This window comes from Selaginella moellendorffii, unplaced genomic scaffold, assembly GCF_000143415.4.
Source record: "Selaginella moellendorffii unplaced genomic scaffold, v1.0 SELMOscaffold_3, whole genome shotgun sequence".
NCBI lineage: Eukaryota > Viridiplantae > Streptophyta > Lycopodiopsida > Selaginellales > Selaginellaceae > Selaginella > Selaginella moellendorffii.
The window spans coordinates 2,720,599-2,735,186 of NW_003314264.1; the positions used below are offsets into that span (position 1 = coordinate 2,720,599).

A 14,588-nucleotide genomic window follows, 5' to 3' on the forward strand; every position below is an offset into this window, starting at 1 on the left:
ATTGATGTATACAGTCGACCCATAATCAGTTTTTATTTTTGAGTTTAACTACCAAACGTGCGGTTTCTTTTCCACATCCCAATTCCTCCTGAGTAACACAAGCTCCTATATAAGTTGTCCAGGCAACCCGATCGGCCTCAAAAGGCATGTTTTCAATCAGATCCCGTGCCTCATCCAGTTTGCCAACCCTTCCATACAAATCAATCAAGCACATGTAATGGTCCACCAGGGCCTCGATATTGTGATCGCCAACCATGGAGACAAAATAACTACAACCATCATCCAAAAGCCCTGCATGGCTACAACCAAAGAGAATGCTGATGAAGCTGACTTGGTTGGGGAGCATCCCATCCAGGATCATCTCTTTAAACACATCCCCACCATCACAACCATGCCCTTGCTGGGCATATGCCACCACCATCGCTGTCCAGCAAACAATGTCCTTGTCGCGAATCTCGTCGAAAAGTCGCTTCGCATCTTGCAAATTTCCATACTTCCCGTACAAGTTGATGAGCGCGGTTCTCGTCACCAGATTCTGCGTGGCTCCGGTCGAGAGCATCCGATCGTGAATCGCCTTTCCCTGCGAGAGCCCGTTGCAGATCGAGCACGCTGTCAAGAGGTTCGCGAAGCTCGTCTGGTTGAGCTTGAGGCCCTCCAAGTCCATTTCGCGGTGGATCTCGAATGCTTCCTTGCTTCGACCGCATTGTAACAGCGCTGTGGCCATGGCGTTCCACAGGGCGATGTTGTGGCGAGCGCCTGGGATGGACTTGAGAACTTGGCGAGCATCGCAGCCTCGATCGCTCCGACCGTACATGCCAACCAGAGAAATGGCTGCCACCACGTCGAGCTTGGTTCCAGCCTCCATCATCCTCTTGTGTATCTTGATGCCCTCGCAAATACCACAAGCGTCCAGGATGGAGGCAAAGCTTGCGGCATCCGGTCGGATGCCCTCCAAGTCAAGCCCACGAAACAAAACCCACGCTCGCTGGAAATTCCCACTCTGGGCATAAGCTGCGATCATCGTGTTCCACGAAACCACATCGCGTTTCTCTAGCTGATCAAAAATGGTTTTTGCGTTGGAAACACTGCCACCTTTAGCGTGCATGCTGATCAAGCTATTGCCGAGAAACAAATCCGACTTTAAGAGCCCAGAAGCAGCGATCCTCTCGTTTAGAGCCAGCCTTTCCGATCGATGCAAGCTCGAGCAAGCCTCGATAAGAATAAGGTAAGTCACCCTGCTCGGGGGCGTGCCTTCCAGATTCATATACTTGAAAAGGTGGGCTGCCTCGTGGCTGTAACCATTGTGGGCATAGGCCGAGATCATCGAATTCCAAGCTATGGTGTCTCTCTTCTCTAAGGATTCAAACGCTTCCCAGGATTGTTTCACGCATCCACATTTTCCATACATGTTGACGATCGAGCTCTCCACGACACTGTCAGCCTCCATTCCAAAGGATAGCACGTATCTGCGATGAATCTTTTCACCCAGGATCGAGCTTTGGAGACGAGAGCAAGCATCCAAGAGTATGACAAATGTAACGCTGCTAATTTTCACACCCTCTAGATCCATTCTCCACAAGAGCTGGAGAGCTCTTTGCGGATGCCCGTTTTGGGCATATGCTGTCATGAGAGAGTTCCAGGAGACAGTATCCCTGAGAGAAAATCGGAAGAACACTGCCGTGGCCTCGTCCAATCTTCCCTTCTTTCCATACATGTTGACGAGGGTGTTGCCAATCACGGCGTTGGAATCCATCCCAGACGCAAGAATTCTGCCGTGGATCGCGATGCCCCTGGTGAGATCCCCAATCCTCGCGCAAATCGCCACGACCGAGCTGAGAACGAACGCATCCGGCTTCACACCCTCGAGCTCCATCTTCCAGAAGAGCTCCAGCGCCTGGACATCGCGATTCTCCTTGGCATAGGCGGAGATGATGAGCGTAAAGGAGAAGACATTGGGCTCCAGGATCTGATCGAAGACAGCGCGGGCATGATCGAGGCTGTGACACCGGCCATACATTTGGATGAGGAGATTGGCAACGAATGTGATCTTGTGGTGGCCACAGCGGACGATGTGAGCGTGGACACGCTGACCTTGGAGTAGCGAGTTGGAGCTGCCGCATTCCTTGAGGAGAAGCTCGTAGCTGCGAAATTCCACGCGCTGTTGCTGTTCAAGCCAGTCGATTGCGTGAGGCAGCCCATGATCCAGGCTTGGAACGAGTGTTTCTGTCATACCCTAAAGCACTCCCGCGCTATTTAAAATTTATCAAAAAAGACCAAAAGATATTGGAGGTGAGGGGCATCGATCCCCTTACCTATCGCATGCGAAGCGATCGCTCTACCATTTGAGCTACACCCCCTTTACAATAGGAAATATAATAATAACTTTAAAATCTAATTTACAATAGGAAATATAATAATAACTTTAAAATCTAATTTATTAATGATAATAGTAAATATATGAAATTATGCAAAGGTCCTACCGAGATTTGAACTCGGGCTACTGGATTCAGAGTCCAATGTCCTGACCACTAGACCATAGGACCAGTTGCATATTGTATTTAATCAATTAAGATAATCCAGCCAGCTAACAAAAATTTCAATTCTCGATGTTGGTAGGGCAATGTGGAAAATCTGGACCAGCAAGAAGTGGTGGGCTTGTTGTAGTTTTCTTACTACTACACAAAAAATGAAAGGGAAAAGAGTAAAAGACTGCTGCTCTAGGGCAAAGTCTTCTATCCTAGCACAATTCATCAAAATGATTGAAAGAATATAAAGCATTTGATAACTTTTGAAACAATTTTGAAGGACCAAACTAACATTAGCATTTATCCAAATTATAAATGCTCAACATAAAATTTCAGCAAATGGAGGCGAGGGGCATGCAAAGCGATTGCTCTACCATCTGAGCTACACCCCTTTTGAGATTATACTCACATAATAACAATTCCAAAAAAAAAGTATCAACTACATTTTCTTTCTTCAATCAATAAAATGGAAGTGAGGGGCGTCAATCCCCTTACGCCCCCTTCAGAGATTATACTCTAATACTTAGATGATATCAGCAATCTCATGCATCATCAAATGGAAGTGGCATTGATCACCTTATCGCATGCAAAGCGATTGCTCTACCATCCCTTTGTGGATAACCTCTCTCCTAATCCAATATAACAAGAAATTTGTTTCAATAAACATCTCAAAGGCGTATGCATTTAACAAAGAGGGTTTAGGGTTCTTGCGAGATGGCGAGGAGGAAGAAAAGGAAGCGGGCGAATGCAAGCGATCGACCAGAGGTAGCTCCTTCCATTGATGCCTTAAATGCGCGGGACGATCAGCAATCCAAGCAAATGGTCGTTTACGCCGACACGTCCGGCTTCCTTGGGCGCCAAGAAGAGGAAGCAAAAGAGGGTCAAGAAGTGAAAGAGGAAGAAGAGGTGTTGATGTTGGAGCTAAACCCAGTATCAGATCCAGTAGAAGAAGACGATGACGACGACGAAGAGGTGTTGATGTTGGAGCTAAACCCAGTATCAGATCCAGTAGAAGAAGACGATGACGACGACGACGACGACAAAGAAGAAGAAGAAGACGACGAAGAAGAACAACTTCCAGGCTCGAGCAAACGATCGCCCAGTCGCTCCAAGGCTCTGAAAAGGACGAGGACATACAAGACCGGCATCTATCCGTGCAGCATTTGCGAGCGAGTTTTCAAGTATAGTTGGCACCTCAAGAACCATCAGCTCGTCCACTCCGATGAGGTAACTTGCCACTTCGCCTCGGATCTGGTCTAAATCGTTGGTTGATTTCGCTAGAGACGCTTCCGGTGCCAGTTCCCTGGCTGCGATCGAACGTACAAGCGGAGGGGCGATGTCAACGTACACATGAAAAGGAGCCATCGGCTGTCTGTCCGCAAGAGAATCAAGTCGTCGTAGAAGTTCCAAGAGCTCCTGAAAGTTTATTACGAAGATCCACTATTCGTACGTACTTCTGTAGCTAGGATTGTTTTCGTGACGAAACTAGCGTTTCATTCAGCTTGTAGGGAGATTCTAGAGTGAGCGAGCACACCAGGGATGAGACTTCGTCACCTGCGAGGGGAAGCAGCTGTTGTAGTCTTTAGGGAAATCAAAACACTCTTCTTCTTACCTTCTTGACACTAGACTTTGTCAGCCTCCGGTGGTGTGGCATTTCGGTCGCTGAAATCTCCGTCCTGCGTCCACTTGCCATACTTCTCTCGCATCTTCCGGTTGAGCTCCGCGGCATGGCTGTCGTTGGCCTTGGCAGAGCGAGCCTCGGCCTCCTCCTGGACCTTGGCCAGCTCCTGGGCCCTGTGCGCGTTCTTGGACTCGAGATCCTCGTAGAAGTTCTCGTAGCTGCAGTGGTGGACGATGAAGGCCAGCACCAGGACCATCATCTGGACGCACAGCATGATCATGAAGAGGATGGCGTCGACCCGCATGAGAATTCTCGTGTTATCGACGCTCCGCTTGGACTTGAGGTGCTGCTCGACTAGCTCCTGCTTGATGAAAAGCGCCAGGGAGCCGGATCCAAGGCCGCCCATGGAGAGGCCCAGCGCCAGGAAGTGGTATGAGAAGCAGCTGTCGAAGGGGAAGCAGCCCAAGAGCCCCGAGAGGAAGGTGAGCGCGGCGACGAGGATGAATCCCCAGCCCGCCCACGTTGGACTCAGCCGGATGGCGACGATCGCCGCGACGGAGACGATGGCGCCGATCATGACGAAGTAATTGAGGAAGCGCAGGAACTTCCTGAGGCACACCGCCATGCTCCCCCGTCCAGGGCGGCGAGAGTTACCCCCGCCGTGGAGCTTATGTAGCTTGTGTTGGAAATCGAGCGTCATGGTATCTCTCAGCGGAAAAGAAAGGATTTTCCCGGTCTGCAAGAAGATTTCCATTAGTTCTCGAGAAGACGAAGCGGCAAAACGGGAGAAATCCGTGGCAAGGAGGAACATTTTGGAAATGCGGCAGTGCAGGGGACGATTTCCAAGAGAATCTCGAGATGTAAGGAAAGAGGACAAGCAAGAAGCGCCTAGATCCACCTAAATCAAGCGCGAGCGCATGCCATACCTCTAGATCTTGGAGCCAAATCCTTGACAAGAATTCTCCTTCGCAAGCGCTCTCCTCTCTCTGGACTAAGAGCCCTAAAAAGAAACGCTCTCTATCCTAGCCGTTGGAAGGGAGACGTTTAAACCATGGAGAATCATTTGAAATGTTAGGGTTTATGATACTCTGGTTCTAGGGCTTGTGGCTGGCGATGGAATCGCGCGGCGCCCTGGGGCAAATTCGTGGGCGGTAGGATCACCGGCCAAGATTCCAATGCGACGCTCGAAGAACTCATGGATTTGAGAAGCCATCTCTCTCTATTTCTTCTTTTTGGCTTTGGTCTTTTGCTGGACGGGCCGGCCTCCGCCCTTGGCGCCCTTGACGTTCCACTTCCCCGACTTGCGTTTCTTGGGAGGCTTGACGGCGTCGTCCTTGAAAGGCATTCCCAGCAGCGAGAGCAGCCGCTGCCCCTCCTTGTCCGAATTCGCGCTCGTGCAAATGGCGACGTCGAATCCGCGCTGCTGGTCGATGCTCTCGAACTTGATCTCCGGGAACACGCTCTGGTCGCTGATGCCAACGTTGTAGTTGCCCTTGCCGTCGAAGCTGTAGGGGCTGACGCCTTGAAAGTCCCTCGTTCGGGGAAACGCTAGATTCACGAGCCTGTCCAGGAACGAGTACATCACCTGATCATCGACAAAGAAAACAGCCACAACTGTAAGCTTGCGAAGAACTAAAGCTCACTTCTCTCTCGGGAATCATAGCGAAGGAAACACGAGAATTCGCAAAAGAAGAACACTCACCTCTCCCCGGAGAGTGACCGCGATTCCAACTGGGACGTCCTTCCTCAGCTTGAAGGCAGCCACGGCTTTCTTCGCACGGGTCACGATTGGTTTCTGTCCCGTGATGAGCGAGAGATCCTTTTGCATGGCCTCGAGGATCTTGGCATTTTGAGCACCTTCTCCATTGCCACAGTTCACGACGATCTTATTGAGCTTTGGTACCTGAAAGAAGAAAAAATCCTGTTTAGAGATGGAAGATCCCAAAAGAAGAACAAAGCAAAAAGAGTGAAGAACGAACAATGTAGAACGCTAAGAAAACACCACAAGGCTAAGAGTAAAAAACTTACTTGGAGCGTGTTTGTGTAGCTAAATTCTTCCATCATGGCCGGCACAACCTTGTCCAGGTACTGCGATTTCAATCTCTGGACTTGCTTTGCAGCTGGAGTGGACGATTCCGCGGCGGCCTCCTCCGCCACGGCTGTGGATGCTCGCACGGCGCGAAATCTGGATGCTAGGCGATGGCCCCGCGGCCCAATGCGAATGCTCACGCTTACCGCCTGGCCGCCGCGCAGGAATTCCTTTTCCGCGATGCCTCCGCCGCCGCCTCCGCCCGCCAAGGACGCCACACACACACCGTATGCCGCCATAGCCGCGCTTTCAAACCTATTCCATCGTCGCTTTGAGATAAACCCATTTGTCTTATTTTCTCCTGTACATATTCTTGTCCTAGTATTATTTCTATTGTCTCCTTGATTCTTTCGCACGGAATTCACGTCCGGCAGCACATTCTTTGAAGAAATCATTCAGGTGTTCTTCGAAGAATTCATGCCTTCTTGGCGCGGCCATTTGTGGAGGCCTTTCCTCCTCCGCGTCTCAGGAACTCGAGGATGTGAGTGTTGAATCGGTGTGCTTGCTCTATCTGGACAGCGTGCGACGCTTTCTTGAGGATAACCAGCTTGGATTTGTCACCCAGATGGCTGCAACAACAACAACAAAAGAGAGAAAAAAAATAAAAGAGCGATGAACTCTAGCTCTGAAAAACGAAAAGCTTGCTACCTTTTCACTTTGTGCGCAAGCGCAACAGGAAAAATCTGGTCGTGCTCTCCCCAAATTATCAAAGATTCCTTCCAAGAGAGAAAATGACACACAGCGTTGTCAGCCCGTCTCGATCGACAGCTAGCAAATGAAAGTTCACTTACCTGCGTGAGAACCGGCAGAGGCGTTGGATCCTCCTGCTGATCAACACCCAGCTGCAAGCCTTGGAGCAGCTCCACTTTCTCCCCCCGCTTCTCGATGTACAGCAGCTGGACACAAACAAGGACACATTAAATGGAGAAACAACCAACGAACAAACAAAAACCGCATGAACCAACGATGAACAAAGACAGACAGAGTGAGAGAAAAAAAAAGAAGCTAAACCATGGAAAGAGATCGCAGGCTACTCACATTGATGTAATCTTCAAGGACGCAGTCGAGGAGGCACGACGACGGCCTGTAGAAGGACAACTTAATGAGCTTGCGGAGCTCGTCGGGAGTGGTCGGCAGCAAAAAGTCGGACACGGCCTCCACTTTGGCCGTCTTGGTGATGGCGTCCACGTCCAGCGGAGTCATACAAACTCCGGAGCTCGCGATCACCACCCTCTCCACGGCCTGAGGAAAAAGATGAGCCATCCGGAAGGCCACAAACCCTCCGTAGCTCACACCGACAACGTCGAACCTGTGCACTCCCAGCGCCTCCATGACGTTCATCAAGCTCTTGGCCTGGTACACCTCCGACCTGTTGGGACTGGTGGTGGTCGACTCCCCGAAAAAGATCAAGTTTGGGATGTAGAGCTCCATCTCCGACCCCAGCTCCTTGAGTTGCGAGGACCACTGCCACATTGCATTGGCTCCAAAGCCGTGGATCAGCAGCACCGCGCGCTTGGAGCTGCCGCTGCTAGAGGATTTTTTCCGCTTGGGAACCCAGCACTGGATCACTGTGGTGTTGTCCGCTTGGATCGATCTTAATTCCAGACCCGCGGACACGAACTTGGAGTGAAGGCGCTTGCTTGCGAGCGTTGTGATGCTGAAGCAGCCACAACCCCCCATTGTTGAGGTCCAGGCCGGCGAGGTCCTCTAGCGCAAAGGAAAAAGATCACAAAATCATGAGCATGAATGGAAGAGAGAGAGAGCACAAAGCTTACCTTTCGAGCAGGAGCCTTAATAAAACTCCACACTGAGCGAGCTTCTTTGAGTGTATCCCAGTACCGGCACCTAACTTGTTAGAAACAGCTCTAAAGGAAGTACTGGAGGGAAGCAAAAAAATATATAGTGAGCGCTTTTGCAGGGTGAGCACAAAACCAGGCCTCGTGGCTCGGACCCCGAAAAGTATGAAAGGGAAATGGTTACTACTGTTGAGGTATCCAAAGTCTTACGAAAAAGATTGGACTTACTTCAGTGGAAAAAAAAGTGTCAGCGAGTGTGTTCTTATGGCGGAGATGATCATCTCCTCCAGGTTAGTTCTACGTAGTGATGTTTCAGACTAAAGTTTAGTCTCTAGCTGTTGCTGCTGGCGATGCCGCTGCTCTTCGAGGCTCTCTGGATGGGCTGCAGAGCAGTGTCAGTTCAGAACAAATAGAGAAAGAAAAGAACATTACCTGCGGGAGGAGCTCTTGCGGCCATTCTTTTCAGGAGAAGCTGAACGAGAATCCGCACGTCGTCCCCTTGGCGAAGACCACGATTCACTTGGACTGTGGCGAGGACTTCGATAACGAGCAGGACTTGGAGAAGAGTAGCGAGACCTTCCATGGCGATCGCTATCATACCTTCGAAAGCCAGAAACGATTAGCTCATGTATACATTTCTGAACCTGTGCCACCACTACCTCGAGGACCGATAACGTCTTCCTGGTGAGTACGATCTCGATCGAGCTGTAAGAAAGACAAAAACAAAACAACTTCAGTGCTACCTAGGAGAAGAAGAAACAAACAAAACGCTTACATCTAAACCGCCGAGGAGAATGTCTGTAATAGCCACCACCTCCATACCGGCTTCCCCAGCCACTGCTACTTTAGACACAGCTTAGACAAGGAAAAACATGATCAAATACTGACCTGACTCTGCTCTTCATTCGCATCTCCGATGGCTTCTTGCGGTTTTCTTCGGCGAAAACTACGGTGATTTCGCGACCGCCGAGAACTTGTCGATCCATATGATGCTTTGCCCGCGCTGCGTCCTCAGGGTTCATGTACTGCACGAAGCCAAATCCTCGAGGCTCACTGCAAAAGGGAAACGAAGAACAACGCGATGTCAGTACTAAGAAATGCTACACTATATAACGTCAAGCCGCCAAAGCAGGCAACACACAACGAGCTCCCACAAACAAATTAGCATACCTTATGTGATCTTTAAGTTTGAACTTTTTCTCTTCAAAGGTACAGGCAAAAACACTTCAAAGGGGCAAGCATCTTCTCTTCGATCGGCCCCAGGCTCTAGGAAAAACCATTCCTTCATTCCTTCATATACCATCTTCAAAAGACGGCTACGGTTCTTTCACAGGCTGCAAGCTTTTGTTTCTTTTTTTCGGTTTTGTTTCCTTGGGCTTGAAAACTACAAGGTTGTCAGGTCATTGATCATCATCTTCAAACTTCTTCCCCTGTGCCACATTCATGGCGTCCTATCAAGTTAAAAAAAAAAAACGAAAGAAACAATACACGTCCCACGAGCAAGAACTGCGATTCTTGCACTGTGCAGCAGCCATACCAATGGCATTGAGCGTAGAAAACAAAAGCAGATATAGAAACGACACAAGAAAGGCATCAAAACTCCCATCGGCTCAGCTCAACTCAGCTCAAATGATGAAAAAGAATGAACTACCTTCGTCACCATGAAAAAGAAAAAAAACTGGAAAGGATGACGCTCGTAGGCGGAGAAAAAAAGAACACCGCATTCCACTTACCCGGTGTAGAAATCCTTGGGCAAATACACGTCCTTGATGTGTCCAAACTGCTCAAAGGGGCCGCGAACGTCCTCTGGCCTGTGACAGTCACAAAGCTCTCAGAATTGGCCACCAAAGCAATGCCAAGAACACTACAAACCAAAAGCTAAAGCCAAGAAGCAAAAGCAAGACAGAGAAAGAAATTGAGAATGCACCTCGCCGATCGCGAGATATTCCTGACGAGCAGGCTGCAAGGCGGAGTCGGGACGCGGCGCCGATCGTCGTGACCTCCTCCTCGGCGCTTGCGACTGGCAGGCGGACTCCAGCTCCGGCTCTCGCTGCGGCTGCGGCTCCGGCTCCAGCTCTTCCTCGGGCTGTAGCTGCGACTCCGGCTCCGGCTCTTGCTCTTGCTCTTGCTCCTCGCCATCGCCTTCTTCCTCTTTCCTCCAATTCTGCCCTAACTTTGCAGTTTTAAAGTTTCTGTTAGTTACTAGACAATGCCGTACGGCGGAGCGTGGGCCGTACGGATGGGGCGAGGATCTGGATGGGTCACATGATGTTCTGTGGCACCTGAGTGGATCCAGAGATAAAAATCGGTGCGTGATAGCGAAAAAGTGGAGTTGCAATTCATTATTCACAAAGCCCCCACTTTTGCTTGCCTTGCCTTTTGGGTACTCTGCTCGTTGGAGCTCGCAAATCTCTAGCTGGAAAGCCTCTTTTGCCGATCGATTCCATCGCAGCCCACCTCGATTCTTGCCAAATTGCCGCCGCCCACAGCGGTTTAGTCCCTCCTCGACCCACATTGGATGTCTATGGGGGCCAGCAAGCAGGAAAGAGGCAATGCAGCGGTGTGGGCGATAGCGATGGCGATTCTCCTGGCCAGGGCTGCCATTGCGTCAGCGTACATGATCTACCGGGTGGGCGACGACGATGGATGGACCGCCAACGCCCCCGGGATCGATTACACCAAGTGGGCATCCCAGAAGGCCTTCCAAGTCGGGGACATGCTAGGTGAGTAGAGCTTTCCATCCTTGTAGACCTATGGTGTTCTTGGATATCGTTTGATCGATCTATGGTTGCATTCCTTCTCCAGTGTGATTGTTCCTGGGGTCGATGGTGGTTTTGGTCGATCTTTCGACCAAGTTTTGGTGTTCTTGAGAGCAATCTTCTCATTTATTCACGATTTCTTCTCGTTGTTCTTGGATCCAGTCTTCGCCTACTCTGGCGCGAATCACACGGTGCTCCAGACGAGCAGCCAGGACGCATTCGACGCTTGCAACACCGGGGTGGAGGACGCCAAGATCTGGTCCGCGGATGGCTCCTCCTCCTCCAACGTCATGCTCACCACCCCGGGAAGAACATACTTCCTCTGCACAGCAGACGACGGCGGCCACTGCCGCGCCGGGATGAAATTCGGGATCGATGTCACTGGCACCGCCCCCTCCGCTGGATCCGATGGCCTCGTCGCTCCAACCGGATCGCCCCCCGTCGATAGCTCCTGGAACTCACCAGGTCCCGTCACCGATTTCTCGCCGCCCTTCCTCACTCCGGATCCATCCAGTTCTTCCTCCACCGGCAGCGCAATTGCTCCGCCAGGATCAATCACCACTCCATCGGAGAACTCGAATTCGCCACTCTATTCTCGCGCCACCCCCACCAGGATGATTGGCGATGGATTTGAGGTGGCGATCCTTGTCTTTGCTGCCATGGTGCTGTGATCTTGTCAGATCCATCGTCTTAATCGATGCTGGATGCGAGTGACTCGGCTCGCTTGAGATCAATCTAAACACTTCCATCGAATCAATCGCTCGGCTCTTCATTGCTCTGCCTTGTTCTAAGCGATGGTGCCGCGATTCCGGCCGGATAAGCGCGCGGGGGCGCAAGGATTTGGATCCAAATCTTCCTTGTCTCGACTTGAGCTTGGAACGATCACGGAGGGCGGCTCTTTTCTGGACGCTGCGAAAATGCCATGCCCCTCGCTTCGTCAAATCCGCCGCGATCAAGCTTTAAGATCGATCCGTCTATCTCTCCTGTGTTGCATTCCATCTGAGATCGTGGCGCCATGGCTGCCCCAGTCCCCGGCCTCGAGCAAATCCTAGAAGAACCACAGACTTACGACCACGTCCGCCACAAGATCCATGGCCTTCGACTCTCCAACGCTCGCGCAATCACCAGCTCCTCCAGATCCAGCGCCACCGAGGACGTGGGAACCCTAATCCCCAAGCTCCCCGACTCGGTAGCGCTCCACTGCCTGGCTAGGGTTCCTCGATCCGCGCTGCCGCTGCTGCGCTGCGTGTGCCGGAGCTGGAATCGCGCGCTGTCCACCAACACCCGCGACATCGCGAGCGTGCGCCGCGAGATCGGCACCGCGGAGCCCTGGATATACTTCTCCTTCTCCCCGCGCGGCGATTGCATCCAGAGCCAGCGATCCAGCAACTACTTCACCGCCTTCGATCCGGGCAGCAACCAGTGGCACAGCGTGGGATGGCTGCCCGGCCTGGAGCGATTGGAGGTGCTCAAGGGCTATGGCTGCGTGGGACTGGGGGGGAAGCTCTACGTTCTTGGAGGAACGCTGTGCATCAAGGAGAGGGATTTTGGCGGCGGCTGCCAGAGGGATCTCCGCGTGAGGAGCGAGGTGCTGGCCTACGATTGCATCGGCGGGCGGTGGAAGCAGTGCGCGAGCATGCGCAAGGCGCGAGTGGATTTCGCGTGTAGCGTCTCCGGCGGGCGGGTTTTCGTGGCGGGCGGGCGCGGGCGGCTGGATCACGAGAACGCGGCGGCGATGGCGAGCGCGGAGGTGTACATCCCGGAGCTAGATCGATGGGAGGAGCTCCCAGACATGAGCATCACCAGGTAAAGCTTGAGGATTTTAGGTGGGAAAGTTTCTTCGAATTTTAGGGTTCTTACCTTTCCTCCAGGTACAAATGCGTTGGCGTGACGCTCAAGGGGAAATTCTTCGTCATCGGCGGCTACACGATCGAGACGCTCCATCGCAGCTCGGTGGAGATCTACGACCCCAGCGAGCGGCGGTGGGAGCGGCGGCCAGGGATGTGGGCGCTCGACATCCCGCCCTACGAGGTCGTGGAGCTCCAGGGCAAGCTCTACCGATCCGGCGACCAGCTCAATCACTGGCGAGGCTCGATCGATGTGTACGACGAGCGGCTCAAGATGTGGAAAACGATCCGGGGCTCCAACCGGCGGATCGGGGAGGATCTCCAGTGCACGGTGCGGCGCTATGTGACCATGGCGGGGATTGATAGCTATCTCCTCTTCTTTGGTGGGCATTGCCGGGTTGGGGATCGCAGCGGAGATCACAGGCCCTTTTGCCTCGAGACAGTGGATGCATTCCAGGCGCCGATTGGGCGGTGGTGTGGTCTCGATCCATTCCGGAGTAGCTGCCGGGAGCTCTGTAGCTCCTGCTGCGTCGTCACCGCTTGAGAAAGAGCTAGATCTTCTCTCCTGATCTGGTATGTTGAGATTATTTTTTTCTCCCTTTCTTTCTTTGTTGTAGTGTACAGTATTCCTTTTCTAGTTCTTTGTTGTATATATAGCTGTTTTGCTTCCTTTTATTGTTAAGACATTTATTTGCTTAACTGTTTAAAACAGAGTTTTCATCTATTTGAGTTTGCAGTGCTTGGGAACTCTCCACTCAACCTTCTCGCTCGCGAGCTTGTACCTTTTCCAATCTTCGCGTAGCAACGTCAGGTCCTGAAGCTTCTTCTGGAGGCCTACACAGCAATTGGCATGCACGGTGCTCACCTTGTCAAAGTTCTTCACAGGAGCGCAGAAGCCTTCGAAGTATTGAGTTGGAAGGAATCGGACTTTGAGGCCCAGATCTTGGAAGGTTTTCGTGCCTTTGATCGCCTTGAACACGTCCTGATCGTGCCTTCCAGGGAATGTCTCGTGCGAGTCGTACCAGAATTTGTACAGCCGGATGGTCCGCTGGTTGGAGCGAGCGTGGAAGAAGCCTGTGTTGGGGGCATTGTTCATGTCACTCGCATTCCCGAAGAAGTAGTCGCAGGATAGCTCCAGATCTGCATCAGGCGTGAAATGCTGGAACGGATCTCGGAACCACATCACGTCTCCATCCTGAATGTAATGGATCAACTTAGAGTCGGCGGTTTGAATTCGAATGACCCACCGTGAAGATGAAGCTGAACCCCATCCGCAAGACGATTCCCATGAGCATGATCTTCTCCCTGGTCATCTTGAGGTAGTCTTTGCTCATGAACTGCTTCTCCTGCGCTGAGAAATCGACACCTTTGCTCGTCATCTGGAAGCAGTGGCCGTGGATCGCCAGGCAGCGCTTGTGCGAAGGCTCATCCATGGCGATTATTACTACGTGCTGCAAGAGCCAGCTGATCCCGTTTCCGTCGCGGAAACTCTCCAGGAAATGATCCAGCATGCTCCCACTGGAGGCCCAAGCCTGATTCAGCGTGGTGAGAATGATCCTCTTCTCGTTGGACAAGCTTGCAGCCTTCAGGATCTTGTCAAACGCTTCAAGCTCCTCGACAGTCTGAACGAAACGATGTCCAAGTCAGTTCAGATAAAATTCGATATAACAGCTGAACTTACAAACGAAGTGGTCGCTGCAATTGCTGCCAAGGAGCCACGATCAACAGCAAGATCGATGTCAAGATCAAGATGGCTAGAACAATGCATTTGCTGCAATGAACTCCACAAGAAGACGAATGCAACTAAGAGACCAACCAAGCATACAATTGAAATCGGATACTTTGCTAAGGCGCCCATAGCTAAAGCGTTCAGTTTCATTTCTGTACTTGCTGCCATGATCATGCTCTCAGCGTCAAACGTGAACCTTCAACCTTACTCGATCGAGCAAAG

The 14,588-nt window shown here is 51.6% G+C and overlaps 9 protein-coding genes and 2 non-coding genes across 11 annotated transcripts; 3 read left to right on the plus strand and 8 right to left on the minus strand.

The window, feature by feature from the left end:
- Positions 1-25: 25 nt before the first annotated feature.
- LOC112344177 (pentatricopeptide repeat-containing protein At3g09040, mitochondrial-like) lies at positions 26-2,230 on the minus strand. The gene is made up of 2 exons (XM_024668475.1): positions 1,732-2,230; positions 26-1,620 (listed from the first exon to the last, which is right to left on the minus strand). The coding sequence occupies exons 1-2, from the start codon at positions 2,228-2,230 to the stop codon at positions 26-28; spliced, it is 2,094 nt and encodes a 697-aa protein (XP_024524243.1).
- A 54-nt stretch (positions 2,231-2,284) lies between these two features.
- On the minus strand, positions 2,285-2,357 carry TRNAA-CGC. The gene has a single exon. It is a non-coding gene; the product is annotated as a tRNA-Ala (tRNA).
- Positions 2,358-2,471: 114 nt separating this feature from the next.
- TRNAQ-CUG lies at positions 2,472-2,543 on the minus strand. The gene has a single exon. It is a non-coding gene; the product is annotated as a tRNA-Gln (tRNA).
- Positions 2,544-3,239: 696 nt separating this feature from the next.
- On the plus strand, positions 3,240-4,136 carry LOC9643544 (glutamic acid-rich protein). Its single transcript, XM_002963288.2, has 2 exons — positions 3,240-3,752; positions 3,807-4,136. The coding sequence occupies exons 1-2, from the start codon at positions 3,240-3,242 to the stop codon at positions 3,924-3,926; spliced, it is 633 nt and encodes a 210-aa protein (XP_002963334.2). The 3' UTR covers positions 3,927-4,136.
- On the minus strand, positions 3,921-5,156 carry LOC9643545. The gene is made up of 3 exons (XM_002963699.2): positions 5,073-5,156; positions 4,138-4,882; positions 3,921-4,079 (listed from the first exon to the last, which is right to left on the minus strand). The coding sequence occupies exon 2, from the start codon at positions 4,844-4,846 to the stop codon at positions 4,148-4,150; it is 699 nt and encodes a 232-aa protein (XP_002963745.2). The 5' UTR covers positions 4,847-4,882; positions 5,073-5,156; the 3' UTR covers positions 3,921-4,079; positions 4,138-4,147.
- A 48-nt stretch (positions 5,157-5,204) lies between these two features.
- Positions 5,205-6,652, minus strand: LOC9655275 (50S ribosomal protein L5). Its single transcript, XM_002963700.2, has 3 exons — positions 6,175-6,652; positions 5,849-6,049; positions 5,205-5,731 (listed from the first exon to the last, which is right to left on the minus strand). Exons 1-3 carry the CDS (start codon positions 6,628-6,630, stop codon positions 5,366-5,368), a joined length of 1,023 nt encoding a protein of 340 aa, XP_002963746.2. The 5' UTR covers positions 6,631-6,652; the 3' UTR covers positions 5,205-5,365.
- Positions 6,506-8,100, minus strand: LOC9655276 (2-hydroxy-6-oxononadienedioate/2-hydroxy-6-oxononatrienedioate hydrolase). Its single transcript, XM_024666659.1, has 5 exons — positions 8,011-8,100; positions 7,274-7,942; positions 7,027-7,131; positions 6,884-6,951; positions 6,506-6,804 (listed from the first exon to the last, which is right to left on the minus strand). Exons 2-5 carry the CDS (start codon positions 7,913-7,915, stop codon positions 6,651-6,653), a joined length of 969 nt encoding a protein of 322 aa, XP_024522427.1. The 5' UTR covers positions 7,916-7,942; positions 8,011-8,100; the 3' UTR covers positions 6,506-6,650.
- A 137-nt stretch (positions 8,101-8,237) lies between these two features.
- On the minus strand, positions 8,238-10,219 carry LOC9655277 (serine/arginine-rich SC35-like splicing factor SCL28). The gene is made up of 7 exons (XM_002963702.2): positions 9,959-10,219; positions 9,765-9,842; positions 8,920-9,084; positions 8,807-8,868; positions 8,691-8,736; positions 8,464-8,631; positions 8,238-8,413 (listed from the first exon to the last, which is right to left on the minus strand). Exons 1-7 carry the CDS (start codon positions 10,168-10,170, stop codon positions 8,356-8,358), a joined length of 789 nt encoding a protein of 262 aa, XP_002963748.2. The 5' UTR covers positions 10,171-10,219; the 3' UTR covers positions 8,238-8,355.
- A 152-nt stretch (positions 10,220-10,371) lies between these two features.
- On the plus strand, positions 10,372-11,547 carry LOC9655278 (cucumber peeling cupredoxin). The gene is made up of 2 exons (XM_002963289.2): positions 10,372-10,754; positions 10,953-11,547. The coding sequence occupies exons 1-2, from the start codon at positions 10,550-10,552 to the stop codon at positions 11,459-11,461; spliced, it is 714 nt and encodes a 237-aa protein (XP_002963335.2). The 5' UTR covers positions 10,372-10,549; the 3' UTR covers positions 11,462-11,547.
- Positions 11,548-11,615: 68 nt separating this feature from the next.
- Positions 11,616-13,451, plus strand: LOC9643546 (F-box/kelch-repeat protein At1g16250). Its single transcript, XM_002963290.2, has 3 exons — positions 11,616-12,596; positions 12,662-13,210; positions 13,375-13,451. Exons 1-2 carry the CDS (start codon positions 11,806-11,808, stop codon positions 13,179-13,181), a joined length of 1,311 nt encoding a protein of 436 aa, XP_002963336.1. The 5' UTR covers positions 11,616-11,805; the 3' UTR covers positions 13,182-13,210; positions 13,375-13,451.
- Positions 13,190-14,567, minus strand: LOC112343340 (uncharacterized protein At4g15970-like). Its single transcript, XM_024666627.1, has 3 exons — positions 14,319-14,567; positions 13,885-14,259; positions 13,190-13,832 (listed from the first exon to the last, which is right to left on the minus strand). Exons 1-3 carry the CDS (start codon positions 14,538-14,540, stop codon positions 13,359-13,361), a joined length of 1,071 nt encoding a protein of 356 aa, XP_024522395.1. The 5' UTR covers positions 14,541-14,567; the 3' UTR covers positions 13,190-13,358.
- Between the last annotated feature and the right edge of the window lie 21 nt (positions 14,568-14,588).

Excerpts from the sequence above, each read along its gene's own strand:
- LOC112344177 (XM_024668475.1), bottom strand. The coding sequence starts at position 2,230 with ATGACAGAAACACTCGTTCCAAGCCTGGATCATGGGCTGCCTCACGCA. Across the intron at positions 1,621-1,731 it reads GGATTCCAACGCCGTGATTG|CATATGCCCAAAACGGGCAT; the intron begins GCAACACCCTCG and ends CTCTCATGACAG.
- LOC9643544 (XM_002963288.2), top strand. The coding sequence starts at position 3,240 with ATGGCGAGGAGGAAGAAAAGGAAGCGGGCGAATGCAAGCGATCGACCA. Across the intron at positions 3,753-3,806 it reads AGCTCGTCCACTCCGATGAG|AGACGCTTCCGGTGCCAGTT; the intron begins GTAACTTGCCAC and ends TGATTTCGCTAG.
- LOC9643545 (XM_002963699.2), bottom strand. The coding sequence starts at position 4,846 with ATGACGCTCGATTTCCAACACAAGCTACATAAGCTCCACGGCGGGGGT.
- LOC9655275 (XM_002963700.2), bottom strand. The coding sequence starts at position 6,630 with ATGATTTCTTCAAAGAATGTGCTGCCGGACGTGAATTCCGTGCGAAAG. Across the intron at positions 6,050-6,174 it reads GCTACACAAACACGCTCCAA|GTACCAAAGCTCAATAAGAT; the intron begins GTAAGTTTTTTA and ends TTCTTCTTTCAG. Across the intron at positions 5,732-5,848 it reads CGGTCACTCTCCGGGGAGAG|GTGATGTACTCGTTCCTGGA; the intron begins GTGAGTGTTCTT and ends GTCGATGATCAG.
- LOC9655276 (XM_024666659.1), bottom strand. The coding sequence starts at position 7,915 with ATGGGGGGTTGTGGCTGCTTCAGCATCACAACGCTCGCAAGCAAGCGC. Across the intron at positions 7,132-7,273 it reads TCCTTGAAGATTACATCAAT|CTGCTGTACATCGAGAAGCG; the intron begins GTGAGTAGCCTG and ends GTTTGTGTCCAG. Across the intron at positions 6,805-6,883 it reads CTTGCGCACAAAGTGAAAAG|CCATCTGGGTGACAAATCCA; the intron begins GTAGCAAGCTTT and ends TTGTTGTTGCAG.
- LOC9655277 (XM_002963702.2), bottom strand. The coding sequence starts at position 10,170 with ATGGCGAGGAGCAAGAGCAAGAGCAAGAGCCGGAGCCGGAGTCGCAGC. Across the intron at positions 9,085-9,764 it reads CCCAAGGATTTCTACACCGG|TGAGCCTCGAGGATTTGGCT; the intron begins GTAAGTGGAATG and ends TCCCTTTTGCAG. Across the intron at positions 8,632-8,690 it reads AGACGTTATCGGTCCTCGAG|GTATGATAGCGATCGCCATG; the intron begins GTAGTGGTGGCA and ends TGGCTTTCGAAG.
- LOC9655278 (XM_002963289.2), top strand. The coding sequence starts at position 10,550 with ATGTCTATGGGGGCCAGCAAGCAGGAAAGAGGCAATGCAGCGGTGTGG. Across the intron at positions 10,755-10,952 it reads CCAAGTCGGGGACATGCTAG|TCTTCGCCTACTCTGGCGCG; the intron begins GTGAGTAGAGCT and ends TCTTGGATCCAG.
- LOC9643546 (XM_002963290.2), top strand. The coding sequence starts at position 11,806 with ATGGCTGCCCCAGTCCCCGGCCTCGAGCAAATCCTAGAAGAACCACAG. Across the intron at positions 12,597-12,661 it reads CCAGACATGAGCATCACCAG|GTACAAATGCGTTGGCGTGA; the intron begins GTAAAGCTTGAG and ends CCTTTCCTCCAG.
- LOC112343340 (XM_024666627.1), bottom strand. The coding sequence starts at position 14,540 with ATGATCATGGCAGCAAGTACAGAAATGAAACTGAACGCTTTAGCTATG. Across the intron at positions 14,260-14,318 it reads TTGCAGCGACCACTTCGTTT|ACTGTCGAGGAGCTTGAAGC; the intron begins GTAAGTTCAGCT and ends CGTTTCGTTCAG. Across the intron at positions 13,833-13,884 it reads GGTTCAGCTTCATCTTCACG|GATGGAGACGTGATGTGGTT; the intron begins GTGGGTCATTCG and ends CATTACATTCAG.